Source organism: Mya arenaria, chromosome 1 (assembly GCF_026914265.1).
Source record: "Mya arenaria isolate MELC-2E11 chromosome 1, ASM2691426v1".
Lineage (NCBI taxonomy): Eukaryota > Metazoa > Mollusca > Bivalvia > Myida > Myidae > Mya > Mya arenaria.
In genome coordinates, this window is record NC_069122.1 from 28486361 (window position 1) to 28511225 (window position 24865).

The window sequence follows — 24865 nt, forward strand, 5'->3', positions numbered from 1 at the left end:
ATCAAAATGTCTTGTCAAAAGATATACAATTTTATAAATGCAGGGAACAAATTTCTTATTTCTTTTACAAGTGTGGAGCTTGGGATGTGCGTTTGCTACTCAGAAAAGGTATGTGTGTTTGAAATATAAGAAATTTAGCGTTTATATAACTTTAGTAACCATGGTTTTGATTTCCGTGTCTTGAGTTAGTAAGTTAATGAGATGATTTAAGAATAAAAACGTTTCAAACGACTCGTTCGAAACACACCATTTATTAATTCAATTTAAACTCTATTTAATGTATGTAACGAATAAAGTTATAACTTATACTTAGTCAGTCTTGTTGGCACGATGTTGCGCGAAATAGTATTTTTGTGACATAGGGGAAACCGGAGTATCAACTTGTCCGGCTTGTTGACCACAACCAAACCCACATGCGCCCACGCCGGAAATCGAATCTGGGTCGCCTAGTTCAATCGGAGCTCCTCGGCCATTTTTATCGAAAACAACCTCGGATGTATATGGACGGTTTACAATGTCAGAAATCGGATCTTTTTAAGTCCGCTGCAAATAGATCGCGTAGTAATTTAAATTAGAAGTTAAACTTAATGACATAACTCTTGGGAATCTTAATTATGTTTGAAATAATACACTTCGCATGCAATCAATTCAAACTTAGATCAACAAATATAAACTAAAACACTACATTTAATAATAATATAATTCAAAATTTTACCAACAACTTTTATTGATGTACCGGCATATATCTGAGGTTGTTTTCGATAAAAATGGCCGAGGGGCTCCGAATGCACCATGGTAGGAAGCGAGTGCGCTAACCACTGCACAAACCGGACAACCAATTATTGATATGGTTATGCTGGAAATTACTTGTTCTAAAGATAGTATATTATGAACAAACACATCGTAAGGTATGCAAACCAGGGGCGAAGTTGATTTTACGAGAGTACGCGGCTGAATCCTCATGATTCTGACGACAAAAAAATCAGTTGCAGTATGCATACTTGACTACATGATCCTCAAACTGTCCATTTTCCAGTACTAAGTAAAGCACCTCAGAACGCCCAGAATGCACCTGATTGCACCATGGTTTTCAAAATTTTCCGAGAGGGCATGCCCCCGGAACCCCCCTACCACAATTATGAATCCCCATGAATAGAGGGCTAGCTACGCCCCTGCAAACTATAGCGTTAAAGAGTTATAACAGAACATACAGTACGTCAAACGCAGGTTATGTAGATACTTTATTTCGAAAGTAAGATGTGTATATGCAGAACAAATTCTCCATCATTCTTACCACACTCCTTCACAGTAATCTCCCGTGACGAACTCACATCTGGATCTAAAGCTGCACTCTCACAGATATACAATGTTTTCAACTTTTTTTTATTTTTTGTATTGGAAAAAGCAAATTTTTGCGTAAATTTCTGCAAACCAATGATAAAAGATTGTTGACAAAAGATCAGATCGCAGATTTTCATATTTCCGTTCGAAAATTAATGTTTTATGGGATAAACCGTCTCTAACGGTTGAAGAAAAATGCATAAAACATATTTTTTTAACTGAAATATAAATATCTGATATCTATTTTTTGTCAGCAGTCTTATATAACTGGTTTCCATGCATTTTCGCAAAAACATAATCGTTCCAGGACAAACAATAAAAAGGTTGTCGAAACGTTCAATCTGTGAGAGAGCAGCTTTAAGCTGAATCAGCCGTTATTTAAATAGTTTTTAACTGGTTTGTAGGATATAATCGTTTCATTTCCATTCAATAACGTTATGTTTCACTTTTTGAATGACGTCATGTGATTTTGATCACCACCACCACATGACATTCGTGGTGTGACAGTAGGAAATAACCGCTGTATTAATGATTGCCTAAGTGCTTATTAGTTAACGATTTGCATTTGTGATATGTTTCGCAATCTTCGTTGTTAAGCAAGCCAGGGATCACTGCAAACAGTCGTTATTCATAAATTAATAGAGTAAATACTGTCTTGAGGTGAGAATTCGAAATCTACGATTTCTTCCCTAAAATGTAATGGTGTTCTATTTGACAAAACACTGACTGTTAAAACTGTTAAATTACGTAATACGCAATATGACTTATCGGATTTCCCAGACGTATTTTACTACAGATTATAAATAAACCAGCCGTACAAACTGATTTTTGATCGAATATAAGCCTCACCAAATGTTGCAGCCGTATTCTGTAAGCAAACAAAAAAAACATTCAAACACTGGACAAAAGCTCCAGGATGTTACTCCGCCTATTGACGTGTAATGCCCTATGCATTGTTTTCGTATATTGATAGAGTAGTTTTTTGTTAAATCTCCAATGATATGAAAAGATAAGTTATTTAGTTAGCGTTTATAAATCATGATCATTGTCTCCACAAATATCATTCTTTTGATGTTGAAAAAACATGAAAGACTAAATTTACTAATTAAACTGCCTTTTTCTTTCTATACAGTAAGGTGCGGATTATGCTGATGATAATCACAGAAAACATAAAGAAGTTGAAGAGGTGGTAATTGTTCAAAATTCGGTAACATTTAAAAGTTCAAAGTAAACAGCAAAAATGTTTCCAAGACAGCTCCGACGCCTCGGCATACGATTGTGTGTAATAGTTGGACTTTTCTGGTTGGGGACAGTGTTTTTAGGATTAAAAAACACTATGGATTTAAAAGACAAAGAGGAAGTTTATGAAATGTTTCGAGCCGGTAAAGGTGTAAACGATAAGCCGTTGGATCATGTTAATATTAATAATGATAATCAAATAGACTTGAACGTGAATAACGTTAATGAAAAGCAAGACAAAATGGTACATAGAAATGCCAAAATTGACAATAATATAGAATCTCGTAAAAGGGTAAGTGCAATAAATATCAATGTTCAAAAAGCAAACGAAAATTCTGTAGAAAAACAAACGGTACTTAAACCTATTGAACAAAATCCAATTGAAGAAAATCAAAACGCTGCCAAAGACGTTCCTGACAAACGTCAGCCAAACGAACCCGATAAAGTTGCTAATGAGGCTAATGTGGCACAGATAGGAGCTCCAGTGAATCGAGCTGACAAGGACAGACCCCTCGATGCCCCAGGTAAGTGATCCTCTGTCTATATGTGTTATTAATTCATTAGTTCTACTGTTCAACTCCTTCTCAAATAGTATCGTCGCGGATATGTAAGAACATGGTCACAAGGAAAACAATTTCGTTCCTTTTATTATCTAATATTATTTTCTGACATCAGTCGTTTTGGTTATCGTGTCTCCTTCGTTTCGACCATATTTTGTTTTTTATTTCCAGATATTTAAGGTTTAGGCATAATCAAAGATAAATTGTGGTAATAGTACGTGTGCAATGAACTTGATATATAAAAATACCACAATTAAAACATAAGTGAAAAGGAATATTTTACCATTGAGTCACAAAGCACAGTAATAGTATTTTTAACCCATTGATTCCATCGCATTATTAAAGGTAGTCTAAATCGGAATTATGCTTTATATTTAAAGCTGCACTCTCACAGATATACCATTTTACAACTTTTTTTGTCTTGGAAAGAGCAGATTTATGCATAAATATCTGCAAACCAATGATATAAGATTTCTGACAAAAAATCAGATCATAGATTTTCATATTTCCGATCGAAAATTAATGTTTTATGGCTTAAACCGAAAAATGCGTAAAACATCATTTTTTGAACTTTAATATAAAAATATGTGATCTATTTTTGTAAGTAGTTTTATATAACTGGTTTCCATGTATTTTCGCAAAAAAAATGGCTAGCTCCAAGACAAAAAATTAAAAAAAAGTTGTCAAAACGTTCAATCTGTGAGAGTGCAGCTTTTAAGTGACACTCTTATTCCAAATCATTACAAACACATATATAACAAACATACATTTTGAGTGATAAACCTTTTACTAATAACTAAATATTGCATTTATTGAGAATAGCAATTACTGATTACAAAAGTGTAAAATTACACGCATTTAATAGCTGAAAAAACACAAAACTATTAAATGGTTGGTGAGTGCTAAAAGATTAATTGTGATCTTTTATCGTCTCATGAGGTAGAACTATCTTTCATTCAAATTAAACTCGGTATCCATCATATGAACCATTGTTTGTTTTAATTCATTCATACTTTTTGTATATTAAAAGTTTAAAACAATTGTATTAATTGTGGAAAATCTTATTTGGGAGTTAAGAGTGCATCTTTTATAAGAAATATGCGTGCTTAGTGATCACATGATTTTTACAAACCCCTATATGGTTAGTAAAATAAAGAAAGTCTTATGTACACAAAATGTAGCTCCGAAAGTAGCATACAAAGGACAGGTCATAAAATGTTTGTATGGATAACGAAGAACAATCGACGCTAGAGTTATAGCTGAGCAGTGTGTCACACGATAGTTGCTGTTGCACACAGCTGTTCGACAAAATCAATCGGGTTAAATGTAAAACCGAAAGTAGATTTAAACGACTGAGTTGCACTTTTTAATTAATCGATATAAAACCAATTTTTCAACATTAAACCAATATCTATTTGAACAAACATGTTTATTTCAGTCATATTCTGCCGCGAAATTTATTGTTACTTTTAATTCTGAATGTGAGTGTATCCAGTGTGTGAATGCCACGTGATAAATTGCGTCATATATGCTACGTCGGGAGGCAACATTTTGCTGAAAATGAAGACTATGCGCTATGCTTCATTTAAAATGGTGAAGACATAGTGAAGTTATCTATGTTAAAAGTCTTCATTCGAAGCAAAATGTTGCCTTCCGACGTAGCATTTATTACGCAATTTAACACGTAGTATACAGACACTGTTGTCTGTAAGAGTGTTTTTGTGTGTAATACAGTGTCTTGTTTGTTTACAACAAAGGCCCGTTTCAACTTTGATCTGTGCTGATCATAGTCATTATTATTATTTAAGTATCACATGCTTTGCTACCTATTGACTTATTTTGTGAAGTGAACTGAAACCAGTATCAGAATAACACACATAAATATGAGAAAAATAAAACAACATGTGGGCGCCCATTTAAACGTTCAAACATATTTAAGATGATTGAAGTTACGACTAAGATCCTTACATGAAAAGGAAACTAAACGTCTTGCAATAAGTCCTAGATATATCATATATATTTTATCTTCCAAACTCACTGGAATATTTTCAGGTGAGATGGGCAAACCCGTGTATATTGACAAAGAAAAACTGACCAAGGAGCAGCTAGCGGACTTCGACAAGGGATGGCTGGACAACGCCTTCAACCGATACGCCAGTGATATGATATCCCTCCATAGGGCACTTCCGGATATTCGAGATGAAGCGTGGGTAACATTTAGCCAATAACATAATTTATGGCATAATATAAGTGTTGGAGTTAGCTTAATAAGGTCAAGTTTTTTAATGTTTGGTCAGTCATTATCAAAATAGTTTTTATTTGTAAAATTGTGTACCCGGTTACAAGAAGATACTTAAGGCAAGGAAACATGGCGTACACCATAGTTTTATAACTATGTGTTTCATATAGACACTAACGTGGCTTATCACTTTAAAACACCCCAAATGAAAAATAAGTAACTGGCTGCTGTAGGACAATCCAAGACACAAATTTAATCACAAGAAAACATAAGATTAATGAGGTGTCTCACAAAATTGAGTAGAAATACACGATCCTGTGGTCAAGACGGAATAAGTCTACAAACAACCAGTTTTCACAGTTCCACAGGCAATGCTTTTTTCCAATTTTTACTCTGAAAACTATCTTTCTTGCAATACAGTGTCAAATTATGCTAAGCTCTATCCAAAGGGACTACCCATTTCTTATCTTTCACTCAACTTTAATAATATATTGATACATGAACACGAGCACTCTTTTTTCTGTATTAAAATCCGGTCAACGGGGGCAGATATTGTGAACGGGGGCAGCTAACTGGGGTCATGAGCAAGGTCAACGGGGGAAGTAAACTGTGGTCATGAGCCTGATCAACGGGGGAAGATAACTGTGATCATGAGCCAGGTTAACGGGGGCGGATAACTGTGGTCATGAGCTAGGTCAATTGGGGCAGATAACTGTTGTCATGCACCAGGTCAACGGGGGCAGATAACTGTGATGGGCCAGGTAAACGGGGGCAGATAACTGTGATGGGCCAGGTCAACGGGGGCAGATAACTGTGGTCATGAGCCAGGTCATAGGGGTCAGATAACTGTGGTCATGAGACAGGTCAACTGGGGCAGATAACTGTTGTCATCCGCCAGGTCAACGGGGGCAGATAACTGTGGTCATGAGCCAGGTCAACGGGGGCAGATAACTGTGGTCATGAGCCAGGTCAACGTGGGCAGATAACTGTGGTCATGAGCCAGGTCAACGGGGGCAGATAACTGTGGTCATGAACCAGGTCAACGGGGGCAGATAACTGTGGTCATGAGCCAGGTCAACGGGGGCAGATAACTGTGGTCATGAGCCAGGTCAACGGGGGCAGATAACTATGGTCATGAGCCAGGTCAACGGGGGCAGATAACTGTGGTCATGAGCCAGGTCAACGGGGGCAGATAACTATGGTCATGAGCCAGGTCAACGGGGGCAGATAACTGTGGTCATGAGCCAGGTAAACGGGGGCAGATAACTGTGGTCATGAGCCAGGTCAACGGGGGCAGATAACTGTGGTCATGAGCCAGGTCAACGGGGGCAGATAACTGTGGTCATGAGCCAGGTCAACGGGGGCAGGTAACTGTGGTCATCCGCCAGGTCAACTGGAGCAGATAACTGTGATGGGCCAGGTCAACGGGGGCAGATAACTGTGGTCATGAGCCAGGTCAACGGGGGCAGATAACTATGGTCATCCGCCAGGTCAACTGGGGCAGATAACTGTGGTCATGAGCCAGGTCAACGGGGGCAGATAACTGTGGTCATGAGCCAGGTCAACGGGGGCAGATAACTGTGGTCATGAGCCAGGTCAACGGGGGCAGATAACTGTGGTCATGAGCCAGGTCAACGGGGGCAGATAACTGTGGTCATGAGCCAGGTCAACGGGGGCAGATAACTGTGGTCATGAGCACATCTTACATTTTGGATTTTCACAAGGAGTGGAATCAATACGTGAAAGGCAAACTTCCATCACATTTTCTGTTAAATTGCATCCCTCGTTAGCATTAAACGTCGCCAAAATTGTTATAGTATAAGTGATGTTATTTTGCCGCTCTCCACGATTCTGTGCAGAGGAAGACATGTGGTTTTAGTGCGAATGTCCGCCATACGTCCGTATGTCTCAATTTTGTTTACGCTCCATATTTCCTAAACCACTTGACGGATTTTCATGAAATATTTTCGAGACATATATGTCCTGACCGCCCGTATCTCCTTAACCCATGTAAGGATTTTCATAGAACGCGGGTCATTTGTTCTATACATTCACACGACATGCCGAATTCAAAGCAATACCAAAGGCGCGCTGGCAGAAAATTATGTCACAGTTTAAGGGCATAATTTCGAGTCATCGATTTTATGTCCGCTCCTAAACTCCTGAGAGGGTTTTCATGGACCTTGGGTGGAGTGTACACATGTACACGACAGACACAACTCGCTCCGACATGGCTTATTTTTCATTGTTTTATATTTACTTTCGACAAGAACTTTTGTATAGGCGAATCTGGACATTTATATTGTATAACACGCAAGGAGTTACGACGTCATTGATTATTTCAATATAACATAAACATTAACATAAATAATTTATTTTGAATTAAGCATATATAGCTTATCATCATATACATATATCAGTAATTCATAAATACGCACATAATGAAAACTAACTCAATCACAAGTTAAGGCACTAATAATCTTCCTTATGCGTACCATGTCACAAACTACAATAGAGAAGGAAATATATTACAAAATATATACTACTGTACAATATTGATAATATATTATACCTCACATAAATTTGTCCCTTTTTTGTATATATAAACTCGATCGGTCCGTATGTCACTGTATTTTTATGAAACTCTAGTTTAATGACGTCAGCGGTCCATATTATATTTTTGGCCGGTCCGGACCTCGCCAAAAATGTAATATGGACCGCTGACAATACAATTGGTAAGTGCGGCTCGCTATTTTCACAACGGCGAAAACTTGTCGCAAGTAGAAATTATTAGCTTTGTTCAATAAAACACATTTAAATCGCTTTAAAAATATTGAATTGTAATGACAAGTGTTCGGTATAACTTCGGGCCATATGGTATTATAAGGACCGTTCAGTCAGCCCCCGAAGGTGAATGGACCTTGTGAATTGTAACTCGGATCGCAATTCATCGCATAACAATATACATGAAAACTATTGATCTTGTTATTGTTTGTATTGTGTCAGCAGGTCCCGTAAAATATAAATCAACATTTTAGAAAGTTCTAAGTTATTATATTTTAAACGTTTTGTTGTCAAAAGCTTTTTTTTCAATTTTACGTTTAAAAGTGATTTCAAGTGGTTGATCTTTTCCCGCGTTATTGTGACGTCATTTGAAAAAAAATGTCTCCGGTAACAGTCGAGTCGTCCTATTTACAGAATGGGTAAGAAAGTATTACTAAACGGTAATCCAAAATGAAATGTATTTTTTTAACGGTTCTTGAATAAAATAATGAACTATTGGTGTAAATATAAGGAATGAATTGCGTGGTTGATGTCATTATCCTTCGGACTCCACACACTTAAACCAGCCCAATTGCGTTCATACCCCGATAATGACATCAACCCCGAAATTCATTCCTTAAATAACGCCCCGACCGGATAAGCGCTACGTCGTTTAACCAATGATATACGACGTTACAAAAATCAGCTATGCTTTTAAACAAAGGTATGTAGTCGGTTACATTTATTTCAGAATAAATACTCAATTGCAGAAGAAAATGCTCATTTTTAATTATAATGAATACTTATTTAAAATGTCAATATGAGTATAAATCGCATTTTTCTTGCGTTTATGCTGTAGGACAAGCGAGCAAATGATCAAAAACCCTTAGCGCGCTTCATGGAATTTGCTCGCGCGCCCCACTGCGTTCATAAAGCATAAACATAAGAAAAAAATATATATATATGATATAAAACTAATGAAATAAATGTTAGGCTGTGTGGTTGAGTACTAATAAAGTGGTTTAAACCAGTGCATTCTCATTTCGGTATTCTTATGAATCTTTATATTGATTAGTAAAGATATGTAAATCATGTGAAGTCTGTCTGTTTTTTGAGTATTTAGTGTGAACGTTAAATGTATATGATTCAATGTCAATTATGACTTAACCTTGTGCATTTATGCTGAATCTTCGATAAGTTGTTATCATCTTGAATTGTCCTTGCAGTTTTATATATTGTATATCTGTAATGGAGGTAAAGATTACGATCATTGGTTATGATTCATATTCGGAATTCACTTCAATTTTGCAGCAAAACAAACGTAACCGCTATTGGTTTTACATCTTTGTTTGTTGAGGCTGCTATATTGATGACGAGCACTGGCCTTCGTTATGAAGTGGCACATGGCAGATTTAATTACTTAAGCAACATATGTTCAAACCCGAGCATGACGTTGTATTCACAGTATATTTTAGTCGTATCGAAGTGATTCAAAACAAAATGCAATTTGCAGAGAATGATAAAACACACGCAACACCAGGACTTACGTTTTACCTATATATAAGAGCTTTAACAAGTTCAGTACGAATTCCTCACATGCTTGTATGATTCAACTCAGGTTATTTCCAAAGACATTTAAAAGCTGTATTTTACAATCATTGCTTTGGAGAAAATGTGTTGACAGTTATTCAACAATCATGTGCACGTCATAGTAAATTTTTCACATGACCTTTTCCTTAAAGTTACACTCTTATTCAAAATCAATACATTTGCATGTATAACAAACATCAATTTTGACTGATTATCCTGTAACTACTTACTAAATAATGCATTTATGGAAAATATTAATTACTGGTAACAAGATTGTAACCGTGTATTTAATAGCAGAAAAAGCAAAAATATTAAATGATTAGTGAATGCTTAAAGATTCACTGTGGTCTACTATAGTCTCACAAAGTAGTAATACCGCGTTCTTTGTTCATTTCCTTTAAATCAAACTTGGTATCATTCATAAGAACCATTGTTTTCGACATTTATTCATCCCTTTTGGAATATTAAAACAATATTATTAATTGTGGTAATTCTTATTTGCGAGTAAGTGTGCATCTTTAATAAGTTTAATTACACTGTTCATTATTACAGATAAACAGCGTTCTTGAACCGATTTTTTCACACATACGACCTCGTCACATGTTGTAAGGAAATCGTGCGAATTCTTCACAAATGTTTACCTCCCAGTAAAATCGCATTAATTCTGTGTAACAAATTTGTTTAAGTGAAAAATAACGTTAAAACAGCGTAATACCATAGCAGCCTTTACAGTATTTTCCGCTTCCAGTAATTTATCGACCCGGAATGGAGCATGAATTAGGCCCAAAACAGTACGTTTTTACACACTTGATATTGAGTACATTTACATCATTTCCCCCCACCAACCCCTTTATTTTATTAATGCACTGTAGTCAATTGATCACTCAGCTCCCTGTACGTGTATAATTGTATGAAACTTATATTATAATATTTCTAGCACTGTGTACATGTAGAACAAACATCTGATTGCTTTTAAAATCTTGCTTTTCAAAATTTAGTGAATCATATCGTGTTTTTTTTTCACAAATTAAAACGGCTATTTTTCTAAACATGTAAGTAAAAAAAGAACAGAACAGAACATATAAGTAACAATAAGAACAGAACATGTAAGTAACAATAATAACAGAACAGAACATGTAAGTAACAATAAGAACAGAACAGAACAGAACATGTATTTTTAAGTAACGGATAGGTATCAAGTAAAAACAATGCTGCAACCAACTGTATAAAACTGGGGTGTTTTGGTTCAGTCAAAGTTAGCCAAAATGTTTTTAACTGGTCAATATTCATCCAATAATTACCTTAATGTTCAAACTAGCTAAAAAATAACATGTGGATAAATTATCCACTTTTTTACTTGTGGCTTCTATTCCTCATGTGCAAAATGTGTGTACATGTACCTTCGTTCGGCATTACCATTTCATTTTGGAATTGGTTAAGAATGTGTACATGGAGTAGTTTCGGCAATTAGATGCGTTAATTTATTATTGAAACTACATCTGTATAAAAATAAACGAGGGCCTTAAATGATATGATAATCGCAAAAAGCTTTGGATTTCGTTTATCTTAACATGCTGTGAATATCCATGTGTAAAGATAATTTATATTCAAACTCTTTTTAAGCCTTTTAAGACTTGTTAAACGTCACTACTTTAAATCGACTTAACTGGTTTAACCCCCAGTAACCTCCCGTGTGGTTTTGATGAGCATTCAGAAAGCGGTACCCCAACATATAATGTCCCTGAGTTTTTCATTGTATTGTTGTAAAATTGTTACACCACGCATGTATGACTTTTGGAATACTGTAATACCCAATATTATGTTTCATTGTTTGAAAGGGTTTTGTTTGCAGAAATGGAAAAGTTAAAGTTGTACCAAACATTATATAACAAATAAGTTAATTTATCAACGATTTACCAAAGGTATCCGGCCCACAAATGTGTGACTTTTGGATGGCTGTTATACCCAATATTATGATCTTATTATTTAAAAGGGTTTTGGGTGCAAAAATGGAACTGTTAAAGTCGTACCAAACATTATATAACAAATATGTTTGTTTTGCCTTCATTAATTGCAAGATGTCATTTTTGTCCGATTTCAGCTAAAATATGTACTCTTACTCCCCAAAAAGATTTACCACAATTAATACAATTGTTTTAATATGCCAAAAAGGATAAATAAATGTCGAAAATAACAGTTCTTATAAAGGATACTGAGTTTAATTTTTAAAAATAGTGTTTGTAATACATGTGTATGTATTGATTTTGAATAAGAGTGTCAATTTTAAATAAAGAGTATTTTTATTATACAAACTGTAATAACTCTTTGTATGATGAACATTCGGTCATCTATTTTACACATAAGTAGTCAGCAGGCAAATACCTTTCTAATGATTCCAAATTTGGGCACCCAAGTCATCAATTTTAAAATAAGTGTGAATGGAGCCTTTAGAGAACTATATTTTTTTTGCGGATTCGATTCCTGAACACGAAGTACTTGAAAAGCAGTTCGTGCAAACACGCACATGTCGCGTTTTACAATCTACTTTAGTACGTACCTCTCTTCCTTTTCAGTTGCAAGACGATAGATTACGGCGAAAACCTCCCGTGTACATGCGTCATAATCATTTTTCACAACGAGGCTTGGAGTGTTCTTTTACGAACCATTCACAGCGTTATCGACCGATCCGAGCCAAACCTTTTAAAAGAGATAATTGTTGTGGACGACTTTTCTGACTTTGGTTGGTAGTAGACAAGCTACCTCATAGCCTGGTTTCGGCGTAGAGCTAGAAAATCCTTCAAGGCCTTGGTATAGCCCATGTTTTATACTACACATTGTATCCAAGTTTTGCTTGAGTTTATCTCCTAGCCTTTTCATCTTATATCTCGCGGAGCAATTATATTTAGATACATTAATCCCATATTTTTTTGGTTTCAGTATTTAATTGAAAGATATAAATTCTCATTTACATTTTACCATTTTTGCTTCACTTTAAATTTCTGCTTTACCATTGAAATATCTTGTGTTTATTGTATCACGATTTTAGCATATTCATTCAGCTTATCCTGTTCTCGTTAATCCATAGGATTTAGATGCTGTCAAAAGGTTAGACGCACAGTTCACTGCGATCAGTTATAATTATTAAAAAAACATAGAGTTTATCTTAAAGCTTACGTGGCTATTTGGATTGACCCTTAAGTTTATATTTCATAGTATATAAACTAGATTTCCAAGATTAATTACACATGACCATAACATATATAATTGTGAATTAACGTGAACACATTCTTGTCACTTATAAGTTTATGAACATGAAAAGATGATTACATTAGTTCAAAACATGTCGAGACCTACCTCAAAGTTAAAGAGACACCTATCAGACTGCTATCGAAACAGGCACTGCAATTCCTGCTCATTATTTATAGCCAATATAATTCTATGTTCTGGTGTCGGATAGACGTTCTAATCTTTAACTTCCAAATAAGGCGGAGGTGGTATAAGTTTTCCCATCGCCTTTTTTCTCTCTAGCGTTATAAACGTTAAATGTTTAACCATCGGCTTTGAATAATATTTAAACCTTTTCAGGAACAATGCAACTGAGCCTGTCATTGAAGTTTTATTAAATAAATAAAGCAATCGCAAAGTCGGACTGAGGATTGGTATAACAGTATGCCGTGTGATAAAATGCTTCGTCGGAAGGCAATGTTTTGCTTCAAATAAACACTTTTTAACACTAAATTATTTTACTATTTCTTCACCATTTGAAATGAAACAAAGCGCAGTCTACGCCGCTTACCAAGCTCCGCCTTCAATCTTTGATCAGAGTTTTATTGAGAGTTTAGTTTCTTACACTTCGACAATTTATTCCACAAATTTAAACCGCTCCATGACGGAGCACTTATACCCTTATCATACTCCGGTAATTAAACAAAGGCGGAACTCCTTAAGCTTCAAAGACTGCCGTTTGCTTCATTTGAAACGGTGAAGAAGAAGAAAATTATCATTGTTTAGTTTATCTCGTCATTCGAAGCAATATGTTGCCTCCCTAGGGTGTGTAAAAAGACAGAAGGGAAGCATGTAACATATAGCATATGTAGCATCCTCAGTCCGACCGCTTAGTCCGTAAACTAATAATGGCCAGCAATGCCGTGTGTAATTGGTGATGTCATACCAAGCTTCTCATGCCAACCAGCTGAACTTGTATTTTCCAGATACAATCGAATCCCGTTGGCTCGAACTCCCAGGGACCGGCGAAAATACCTCGAGCCTCGAAAAATTCGAGCCAAGCGTGAATGCTTACGTTCTATATACAGTAATCGGTCCTTAACATTCAGTTTAAGCCAACGAGGAATTAGAGCCAAGCGAGTTCGAGCGAACGGGGTTCGACTGTATGTTGTGATACAGCATTCCATTGTTTAAAAATTCAAAGGCTTTAAAAACTGCTAGCCTAGTTACGTATAATATGACGTATGTATATATATATATATATATATATATATATATATATATATATATATATATATATATATATACGTGTGATATTTGTAGATACATAAAAATATTGTTTAGTGTTGTTGTTGATTTTACATATTTTATAATTATTAACTTCTTTTTTCACTTTACATTAAACATGACTATAAATGTTCATTTTAAAAGTAAATATACGCGAGTTTACATGTCGTGTATACCACGTGAAAAATTACGTCATAAATGCTACGTCAAAAGGCAGCATTTTGCTTCGAATGATGACTTTAAACAAAGATAACTTTTCTTCGGGCAGTCTATGCCGCTTTAAGAGCCCCGCCTACGTTTTATTACCGGGTTTTGATAAGGTGATTAGTTTCCTCAAACACTTCGACAAACCTGTTTCCAAAATATGTTTGACAGTGCTACATCAGGCGGCCGTATTGTGAAAAGGTTTGTCGAAGTGTTTTTAGAAACTAAACTTTCAATCAAACACTGGTAAAAGACCGAAGGCGGGGCTCCGTAAGAGGCGTAGACAGCACCATGTTTCATTTGATATGGTGAATGAATAGTAACGTTATCTTTGTCTAAAGTCTTCAAATAAAGCAAAATATTGCCTTCCAACGTAGCATTTATGACGTAATTTATCACGTGGTATTCACACACTGGTATTGCCAACTGATATCAAGATATAAACATGCCATGTTCATTAAAAATAAATTATCTTACATTTACTAACCGTTCACAAAGTTCCCACATGGAAGGCCATTTTGTTTTAAAAGAGGTGGCGTGACATTTTCTGTAACGTTGTTTTCTCTTCATTGTTGGCCACGTCTTTTGATTTTTTTGCTGTTTCCGGGCGGCTATCAAAAACTATTGACCGGTTGACGTCACATAAAATAAAGGGAAATATGCAAATGAGTTATCATGCTATATTAGACAATTAAACAGTGTGTTTAGATACCTTACAAGAAACCTATGTATTTGTTAGATCACCTGAAGGATCCACTCCAGGAGTACATCGACAAGCTGGACAAAGTGACCTTGGTACGGGCAACTGAGAGGTCCGGGCTTATCAGGGCTCGGCTCATGGGCTTCGACAAGTGCACAGCAGAGGTGGCCATTTTCCTTGATTCGCACTGTGAAGCTACGGAAGGTAATTTGATCGAATTGCATTTTTTGTCTAGGTTATGTGCTATTTATTCATAACGTTGCCAATGAATTACAGGTAGTTTTGCATTTCATATGCTAAATATACTAGTTAATTAGTATACACGTGATTGAAAACTTAACAATTTGGATTTAAAACTTAACAATTTGGAATAAATTATTAAATTAGCATTCATTTAAGTTTCGGCCATTTTCAAAATACTTACTAGAAAAGCTTTTTTACCTATTTGGACTTTACATACAAAATGACGGTTTACAGGAAAAGACGTCACATTAATAATTTGAAAAAGCTTTATTTGTTTCACTTTCTAAAAATATATATTTTACTAAATGTTATCTATGAAGTAGTTTTTTTATACAATTTAACATTCGTACGCCTGTGCATCAATAAAAGTTTTGCAAAAAGTGTATTACATAAAATACAACATATTTTGTGAAAATAAACTCTTTATGCTGGGGGATCGATAGATAAACGTTAAATTCGAAAACCTTCTATGGCTATGTACATGTATATCCGTTCTCCGCTGCATATACCCAATAACTGAATATATGATATACCAGAATTAAAACATCGAGAATAAAAAAATACTCATTTAGCTCCATAGTTTAGTTTAAACATATTTATTTTACAACGATTGTGAAACAAGTTATTACAACATTGTATTAATCACTTTCGTTGGCACGATTTTACGCGAGAGAGTGGTCTTGTGTTGTGGGGGAAACCGGAGATCCCGGAGAAAACCCACTTGTCCGGTTTGGTGACCACATACCAAACTCATAGCTCCATAGTATGACTAACCTCTGCTATACATGTTGTACGGTTTGTTTATGTACCATTCAGTTGTAACAACGCCCCCCCCCCCCACCGGGGAAAAGCAGGGACTTTGACTTTCTGTCCAGTCAAGCCCGGGCAAAATCCCCGTCCTGCGTGGACGAACTGCTGGTAAAACCCCCGCCAATTGCCCCTGCACCCTAGGGACCCTAGGTAAGGCCCATTCCTCGCTATACTTGGCGCATAAACAAAACCACCGCATTCACCCGGCACTGCGGGGCCACCTGGAAGGTAAAAACACGGCCCATTTTCCCGGCTATCCCCGGGGGGGGGGGGGGGGGTAACAATTGACTGGTGCATAAATGATTGTTCCATGTGTTTCGGGGCAATTAATTTCATTGCTATGAAAGATTATGATAGGCAGATAGATAATTTGTGACCGAGCTCCTTCAAATATTGATTATATTAATTCGTGTATATCCTTATGTCGACCACAAAAGACGACTTACCAGGTTAATAAGATTACACAATTATGAGACCCTCATCTCGCATACACTGCTTGCTAAAAAGGGTGGCTAGAACCGATGCTGTACCAGATCTACCTGAACGAATCAACAGTTGTTGTCCCTGTTATTGAGACGATCGACACGGACACGTTTACCATTGCTCGAGCTAAGGCCAAGGACATACAGGCGGGCGTGTTCAGGCTATCAGGGCTACTTTTTGATTGGGCAGTCGTGCCAGAGAGGGAGCATAAGCGACGAAATTACAAATACCATTTGCCATTTAGGTAGCCTAGACTAGTGGGCTGTTGTCTCTAGCTATGATGGGCAGGATATAATGCTATCATATTTTTGTTGGTTTATTTGTTGTTGTTTTTTTCTAATCTATTTCTTCAAATATATACCTGTCTTAGATAAATATGTATACAAACACATAGTATTATTTGTATTATTTTACATAGATCTCTATTTTATTCAATTGTTATTGCTTGCCATAGATACAACGTTAATTTAATATATACTATCGGGATAAAGTTACTCAGCATGTGAAACATACCATGTGTTGAACCAGGGTTTATATTTGAATTGATAACTAATGGATTTTGTTCCTGTAGTTTTGCATTGTATTTATACAGCTTTAACGACAGAAATTCAGAATGTATCACATATTTATCACATTGCTGGCAGTTTCTCTGGTGTATGGAATAATTTATATTAACAGCAGAAAATCATTGCACCAATAATTATGATCGTTTGTTACAAACGTCTTTAAAAGACATAACCTACATTTCCAGCCAATGAAATTGCAGATAGGCAAATCAGTTCCAGGCTTAATCATTAAGAATTTCAACTAACAGGTCCGTCTACAGTCATTCAACCGATACACAATCCCTGCGTTGTATTTCGCTTTGATACTGTGTCATCTTGTTAGATTATAAGTCAATTAGATGACCTGAATTAAAAACTTAAAGCTTAAGACGGGTTCGTTCGCTCCGCTCTGCCCAATATTAATCATTAAGATTTTACTTCATGTCATCTAACTATAACATCTAATCCTGTTACGTGCTCTGCTTTATTTTTAATCTTAGAATAATAATAGAGCATATGCTTCCGGGCTGGATCGAAAAATCCAGTCTGAGTACACGAATGGAAGCCATTATCTAGGCAGGAAGTCAGGTTGGTTATAACGAGGCGTCCACGAGGGTCAATATTTTCGATCTGTAATGGGAACACATTATTTATTTATTTCTTGCATACCTTAAATGTACAATTTGTATAAAAATATAAAGAAAATGAATTAATGGATTTTCGAATAACCAGCGTTTACTGAAGTAATGCTCTGTAGTAATTTTGTGCAATGATGACGTCAAATAGTTTCTCTAAACCATGGCTTTTAACATGATTCATTTCGTTCAGCTATTTTTTTGTTTAAAAATATGTATTCAGATTGAAATGCCATAAGTTAGTTTACATACACTATAAAATAAAATGAATATAAATTGACGCGTTCTTGTGTGCGATTCATTTGGCACTGTTTGCAAGGTTTTACGGTTGCAAGGAGGATAAATCCGCAATAAAAGAATTATCCTATAAACAGAAATCTCGCAAGACATTTTGTTATCCAATAAACAGAAATCTCGCAAGACATTTTGTTATCCAATAATCAGAAATCTCGCAAGACATTTTTTTATCCAATTTACAGCTATCTCATAAGAAAATCTATTAACCAATGTACAGAAATTTCGCAAGTGACTTTATTATCCAATGAACAGATATCTCGCAAGAAATTTTAATATCCAATGTACAGATAGATATCTCGCAAGAAATTTTAATATCCAATGTACAGATAGATATCTCGCAAGAAATGTTATTATCCAATGTACAGATAGATATCTCGCAAGAAATGTTATTATCCAATGTACAGATAGATATCTCGCAAGAAATTTTATTATCCAATGTACAGATAGATATCTCGCAAGAAATGTTATTATCCAATGTACAGATAGATATCTCGCAAGAAATTTTATTATCCAATGTACAGATAGATATCTCGCAAGAAATGTTATTATCCAATGTACAGATAGATATCTCGCAAGAAATTTTATTATCCAATGTACAGATAGATATCTCGCAAGAAATTTTAATATCCCATGTACAGATAGATATCTCGCAAGAAATTTTAATATCCAATGTACAGATAGATATCTCGCAAGAAATTTCATTATCCAATGTACAGATAGATATCTCGCAAGAAATTTTATTATCCAATGTACAGATAGATATCTTGCAAGAAATTTTAATATCCAATGTACAGATAGATATCTCGCAAGAAAATTTTTTATCCAGGAATCTGGGTTATTTATTAGATGAACTTCGTCTGATTTTGCATACATTAACTCTTTGGATTGCATTCGAGTCTTGGGTTATCTATTGATTCGGGTTGGTGTAAGAGTCTTGCGTATAATCCTTGCTTTGTAGATTGTCCTATTATTTGGACATTGTATCTTTAGGTTGGCTTCCACCTCTGCTTGCGCGTATCAACGAAAATGAAACAAACGTTCTAGTTCCGGCTATCGACGTTATTGATCAGGATACGTTTTCATACGGGTATAGACAAAACCAAGATGCTAAGGACATGTTTGTCGGTGGTTTTGATTGGGGGTTATTGTTCAACTGGCATCAGGTCCCAGAACTGGAGCTGAAAAGAATTGGCTATAAAACTTATGTACCTGTACGGTAAGTAACGGTTATCGATGAGGCTGGCTGTTGCTGGTGAAATTATGTATCTTGCATATATAAATAAAAAATGAAACATGAATTCCACTTTTTATGCATTGACCTAGTTAATTAGACATAATATATTAGCCAAACTTATAACAATATATTCCTTCAATCTATTATTTGTTTGTTTTCTTTATGTGTGTTCTAGGTTATCTTTATTATTGGTATATTATTGGTGCTTTGGGGTTTTGATTTTCACATATTCATGTAAAGTTGTTGTTGTTGTTGTTGTTGTTGTTTAAAGCATCTGAAAATGCCATGTATTGACAAAATACTTGAGCTTGATTGAATATATATACCAAATGACAGTTTAATGATATTACAATAAAAAGTTTGCATTTTTACAAGAACAACAGAATATAATCTTGTCAATAGAAATAACGTTTGTTAAAAAAGGACTCGCCAGCCTCCCATTTTGAAACATAAATGTTTGTATCGACTTTTTTGTAGAACTCCGACAATGGCAGGTGGGTTATTTGCCATCAGTAGTAAGTTTTTCACAAAGCTTGGAACATACGACAGTGGATTCGACATTTGGGGTGGGGAAAACCTTGAGCTCTCATTCAAAACGTGGATGTGCGGGGGTACGCTTGAGACGATCCCCTGCTCACATGTTGGTCACGTGTTCCGGAAAAGAAGTCCATACAAGTGGGACTCGAAGAGGAATGTGCTGAAGAGAAACTTGGTGCGGCTGGCAGAGGTTTGGCTGGATGAGTTCAAGGAATATTTCTACCAAAGGATCGGGGGAGACCTGGTATGAAAACTGAGATTTTTTTTATATCTTCTTAATTTATTTGTTTATGTGTTAGCAATCTCCCGACCGACCCGCTCGAAATGATCCAGTTGACCTGATTTGGTTAAACAAATTCATATTTCGGATTTCATGATAATCATAGTAAACAAAATTCTTACCGTTTGACATCTCTGAGAAATACTACCAATCAGGCCAACTTGTTTCGGAATTTACCAAGCAGGGTTTGGTACGTGAGACAAAAAATGCTGATAATATTGATATTTGTTTGATGTCAAATGACATCCACTGGCTTGTTAGAATAAAAATGGCTTTTAAGTGTTGTTTAATTGCAAAAAGAGCATATATTTTATTCACAATCAAGCATAAATTTGAAGAGGTTATTCCAGAATATCTATTTAAAAGCTGCACTCACACAGATTGAACGTTTTGACAACCTTGTTTATAGTTGTTGTGGAACAAGCCAATTTATGGGAAAATGTATGGAAACCAGTGATATATAAGACTGCGGTTAAAAAATCAGATCGCAACCTTTCATATTTATGTTTAAAAATTGATGTTTTTATGCATTTTTCTTAAACCATTAGTAACACTTCTAGCCATAAAACATTATTTTTTGAACGGAAATATGAAAGTCTGCGATCTGTTATTTCTTTAGCAATCTTTTATCATTGGTTTGCAGATATTTAGGCAAAAATTTGCTCTTTCCAATACAAACAATAAAAAAGATGTAAAATCGGTATATCTGTGAGAGTGCAGCTTTAAATATTTCTATCGGCGATACCAAGACAGCGACGGTATGTTTTTAAACGATCGCGTAACATAATGTGTCTGATTCTTAATCATGAACGGATTGTTATCAGTAATTAAAATTTTCCATAAATGCATTATTAAGTAAGTAATTAAAGGTTTATCATTAAAAAAAATGTTTGTTATACATGTGTATGTATTGATTTTGAATAAGAGTGTCACTTCAATGTATAAATACAACGCAGCGAGTTGGCGAGTGGCCGCAGATGTTCACTGGTAATTGGAAAGTACAATTACAACATAGCGTTGCTTACTCTTTAACAGGGGGAGTACGGTGATGTGAGTGATCGCAAAGCATTGCGGGAAAAGCTTCAGTGTAAGAGCTTTAAATGGTATCTGAACAACATTTACCCTGAACTGTTCATACCTGGGGAAGCCGTAGCATCTGGAGAGGTATATAAGGACATATTCTCCATATCGAATCAATACATTTAAGTGAGCAGTATCCATCAAGCTGGTGTCTTGAACATATTTCATTGTTTTTACATTTTTGCATCAAATGCCATACAAATAATTGACGAATCGCTCAGAATTAAATGAAAAACATTCGTGTGTTTTACAACATGAAATTATTTATTTTTACAGTAATATCTCTACATGTAAAGAATATCTAATATCAAAAGGGGTGTTTTATAAATTATGAAATGCAACGAAGGATGATTTTGCGGTGTTTATAAATAATTTTCTGTCAGTCATTCCTAAAACATTCAGTTTACTATCTCAATTGATTAGTAGAATTTCAAAGCTGTTTAATTCGATATGACTGATAATATTACTATATAACATCGCAGCGACGATTGTCAATGCAATTATGACGTCATTAGATGGCGTAATTCGCGTGTAAAACAAAACATATTTTCAACGGACGCAGCTCGAATGCCTTGTTATAGAACTGTGAATTCGTTTGAAAGATACCGTTTCATAGTGATTGTATACTTAAACTATGTTGTTTTTTTAATGTCAATAAGTCCGTTTCATATTTGTCTGAATGTTGATGTAGCATTATTCATGTATCCGGCCATGTAACCTGCTATCAATCGGACTGTGCAAATTTTGTTTTAGATTCGCAACTACGATCGCTCAATGTGTGTGGACGCGCCCACGGAGCCGGGTAACGCCGCAGGGAAAATATCCATGTACCCGTGCCACGGACAGGGCGGAAACCAGGTATCGTGATTAAGTACTTATTGCATTATGGGACACGGGCAGGGCGGGAACCAGGTATCGTGATTTAGTACTTATTGCATTATGGGACACGTCCAGGGCGGGAACCAGGTATCGTGATTTAGTACTTATTGCATTATGGGACACGGGCAGGGCGGGAACCAGGCATCGTGATTTAGTACTTATTGCATTATGGGACACGGGCAGGGCGGGAACCAGGTATCGTGATTTAGTACTTATTGCATTATGGGACACGGGCAGTGCGGGAACCAGGTATCGTGATTTAGTACATATTGCATTATGGGGCCATGAACAGGGCGGGAACCAGGTATCGTGATTTAGTACTTATTGCATTATGGTGCCACGGTTAGGGCGGGAACCAGGTAAGCATTATAGGGCCACGGACAGGACGGGAACCAGGTATATTGATTTTGTACTTATTGCATTATGGTGCCACGGACAAGGCGGGAACCAGGTATCGTGATTTTGTACTTATTGCAGTATGGATATATATTTGTTTTTCAATTAAACATAAAAAAAAATATTAGTACTACGTCTGTATAGCATTTATATATATTTTGCATAATTTTTATGCATTCGGCTCCCCGTATGATTTTTCTCGGTGTCAATGCACAGCGCAGCACAACGCGGTAATCTAATTACAAATGTATTGTGTACTTATTTTACATACGTTTGTTGTAAACAAGACCATAATAAGTATTCAGCTACTACAATTGATACTGTAGTAAGCATTGCTGGTATTATAACAAAATTGTTGTCGTTTATGGTGTTGGTTGTGGTGGTGTTGGTGGTTGTGGTGGTCGTCGTCGTCGAAGTAGTAGTAGTAGAAGCAGCAGCAGCAACAGTAGCAGTAGTAGTAGTACTACTATTAGTAGTAGTAGCGGCAGTAGAAGTAATAGTAGCAGCAGTATCAGCAGTAGCAGCAGAAGTATTAGCAGAAGCAGCAGCAGAAGCAATTGCAGAAGTAGTAGCAATAGCAGTAGTATCAGCAGCAGCAGTAGAAGTAGTAATAGTTGAGTTGGAGTAGTAGTAGTTGTAGTCGTAGTAGTAGTTGTAGTAGTAATATTATAACTTTAAATATATTGAATTCTAAATCAACACTATTCACTTTTGCAGTTTTGGTTGATAAGCAAGGAGGATGAAATCAGGCGTGACGAGAGTTGCTGGGACGCTACTGACGGCACATTGCTAAAGGTGTAGTGTTTTATTCATCACTTGTGAAATGAGAGGTCATATATCCAGGGCTTTGGAATCGTAATATTTTAAATTATATCTGGACACATGTAGGCGTGGATGTTTTGTGATAAATTTAGCAATATTGCAATTTTCACAAAAAAAAAATGAAAGAAATAAGAATGTTGCTATAATGACGCTTATAATATTATTGAGATATTGTAACTCAAAGCAAAGTTCGACAAATATTTGCCTATTTTAGAGATTAATTAAAACAGTAATGATGTTGTATATTTAAAGGAAGATTGTGATTTAAATTCGAGTTATATTTCAACAAATTATCTTGTCCAATCATTTGCTTATTGTAAACGAAATGTCATTCTGAGGTTCCGTACATCTACAATATCAGAATTCTAATACAGAACCGTATTATTATATTTGTGAAACTTTTATAATTATATGAATTGAAACACGAAATTTCCTGGAAACATGGGAGAGCACCTTTAATTACTGTTGTGATTTACAAGTATATATGTTAGTCATTGCTTAAAACTGGGGGAATGCGATTATCTATATCTCCCTAATAATATATATTTTTCTACAGGTTATCCAATGTCATAGTCAGAAGGGACATCAGCTTTTCCTGTACAGGGAGGTAATTTATTCATCATGTTTTCATTTCTTGAATTTTGTCAGTTAATTTTCCATTCAAATTATTCCATTCGGTCCGTCGTTTGAATACCATTACGTATCGCCATATTCAACTAAAGAGTGATACCTATCCATCCCTATGTACAAGGGGATGACAAAATAACAAACATGCTTAATGGATACTTTACGAAAAAGTATTTCGGAAACGGGTTTGTCAAAGCGTTTGAGAAAACTACATTACCGGAGTTGGACTAGGTGGCTAGTTTTCTCAAACGCTTTGACAAACCCGTTCCCAAAATACTTTTTTGACAGTGTTTGAGAAACTGCGCTGTGTTTCATATACAATGGTGAATAAATTTTAAAGTTATCTGTGTTTAAAGTCGGGGCTCCTTAAACAGCATAACCTGTCTAGTGTTTAATTTACAATGGTGATGTAAAATTATCTTTGTTTTAAGTCATGATTCGAAGCAAAATGTTGCCTTCCGACGTATCATTTATCACGTAATTTATCACGTGGTATACCCACACTCATGTATATTCCAAAGACCCACGTCAATTTAATTTTCGGGGTGTACATGGGTACCTGTGTCTTATTTCAGGACGACACTATCTACAATCCTGCGTACGACAAGTGTCTCGAGATGTCATGGGACGCCCAAAGTGTAAACATGGCGCCGTGTGTTGCTAGCAGTCGACAAAAGTGGAAAATGCAGCGCAAAAAGCCGGACCTACCGGGACGGGCGTAGAAATGAATTATGACATATTTTTAGTTTACTAAGTATTTGAAAATGAATTAAATTCCGTGTACCAACACAAATAGTTGTTGTTTGTATATTTATTGCCATACAATTCATAAATTAAATATAACATTCA

The 24865-nt window shown here is 35.7% G+C and overlaps 1 protein-coding gene across 3 annotated transcripts; it reads left to right on the forward strand.

Moving 5' to 3' along the window:
- LOC128238196 (polypeptide N-acetylgalactosaminyltransferase 5-like) lies at nucleotides 1-24865 on the forward strand. Of its 3 annotated transcripts, XM_052953841.1 has the most exons (12): nucleotides 1-108; nucleotides 2474-3104; nucleotides 5193-5346; nucleotides 12306-12472; nucleotides 15188-15352; nucleotides 19152-19377; nucleotides 19873-20176; nucleotides 21248-21376; nucleotides 22046-22150; nucleotides 23285-23362; nucleotides 23946-23996; nucleotides 24592-24865. In XM_052953841.1, exons 2-12 carry the CDS (start codon nucleotides 2582-2584, stop codon nucleotides 24736-24738), a joined length of 2049 nt encoding a protein of 682 aa, XP_052809801.1. In that variant the 5' UTR covers nucleotides 1-108; nucleotides 2474-2581; the 3' UTR covers nucleotides 24739-24865. The 3 variants fall into 3 exon arrangements, with proteins under 3 accessions (XP_052809801.1, XP_052809811.1, XP_052809791.1); XM_052953851.1 differs by lacking the exons at nucleotides 1-108; nucleotides 19152-19377 and adding an exon at nucleotides 16709-16928 and having other exon boundaries at nucleotides 2364-3104; XM_052953831.1 differs by lacking the exon at nucleotides 1-108 and having other exon boundaries at nucleotides 2364-3104.

Bases quoted from the DNA above. Each gene is read 5' to 3' on its own strand.
- LOC128238196 (XM_052953841.1), top strand. From the start codon at position 2,582: ATGTTTCCAAGACAGCTCCGACGCCTCGGCATACGATTGTGTGTAATA. The intron at 20,177-21,247 runs GTATGAAAACTG...ACTCTTTAACAG, and splicing joins AAAGGATCGGGGGAGACCTG to GGGGAGTACGGTGATGTGAG. The intron at 23,363-23,945 runs GTGTAGTGTTTT...ATTTTTCTACAG, and splicing joins CTGACGGCACATTGCTAAAG to GTTATCCAATGTCATAGTCA.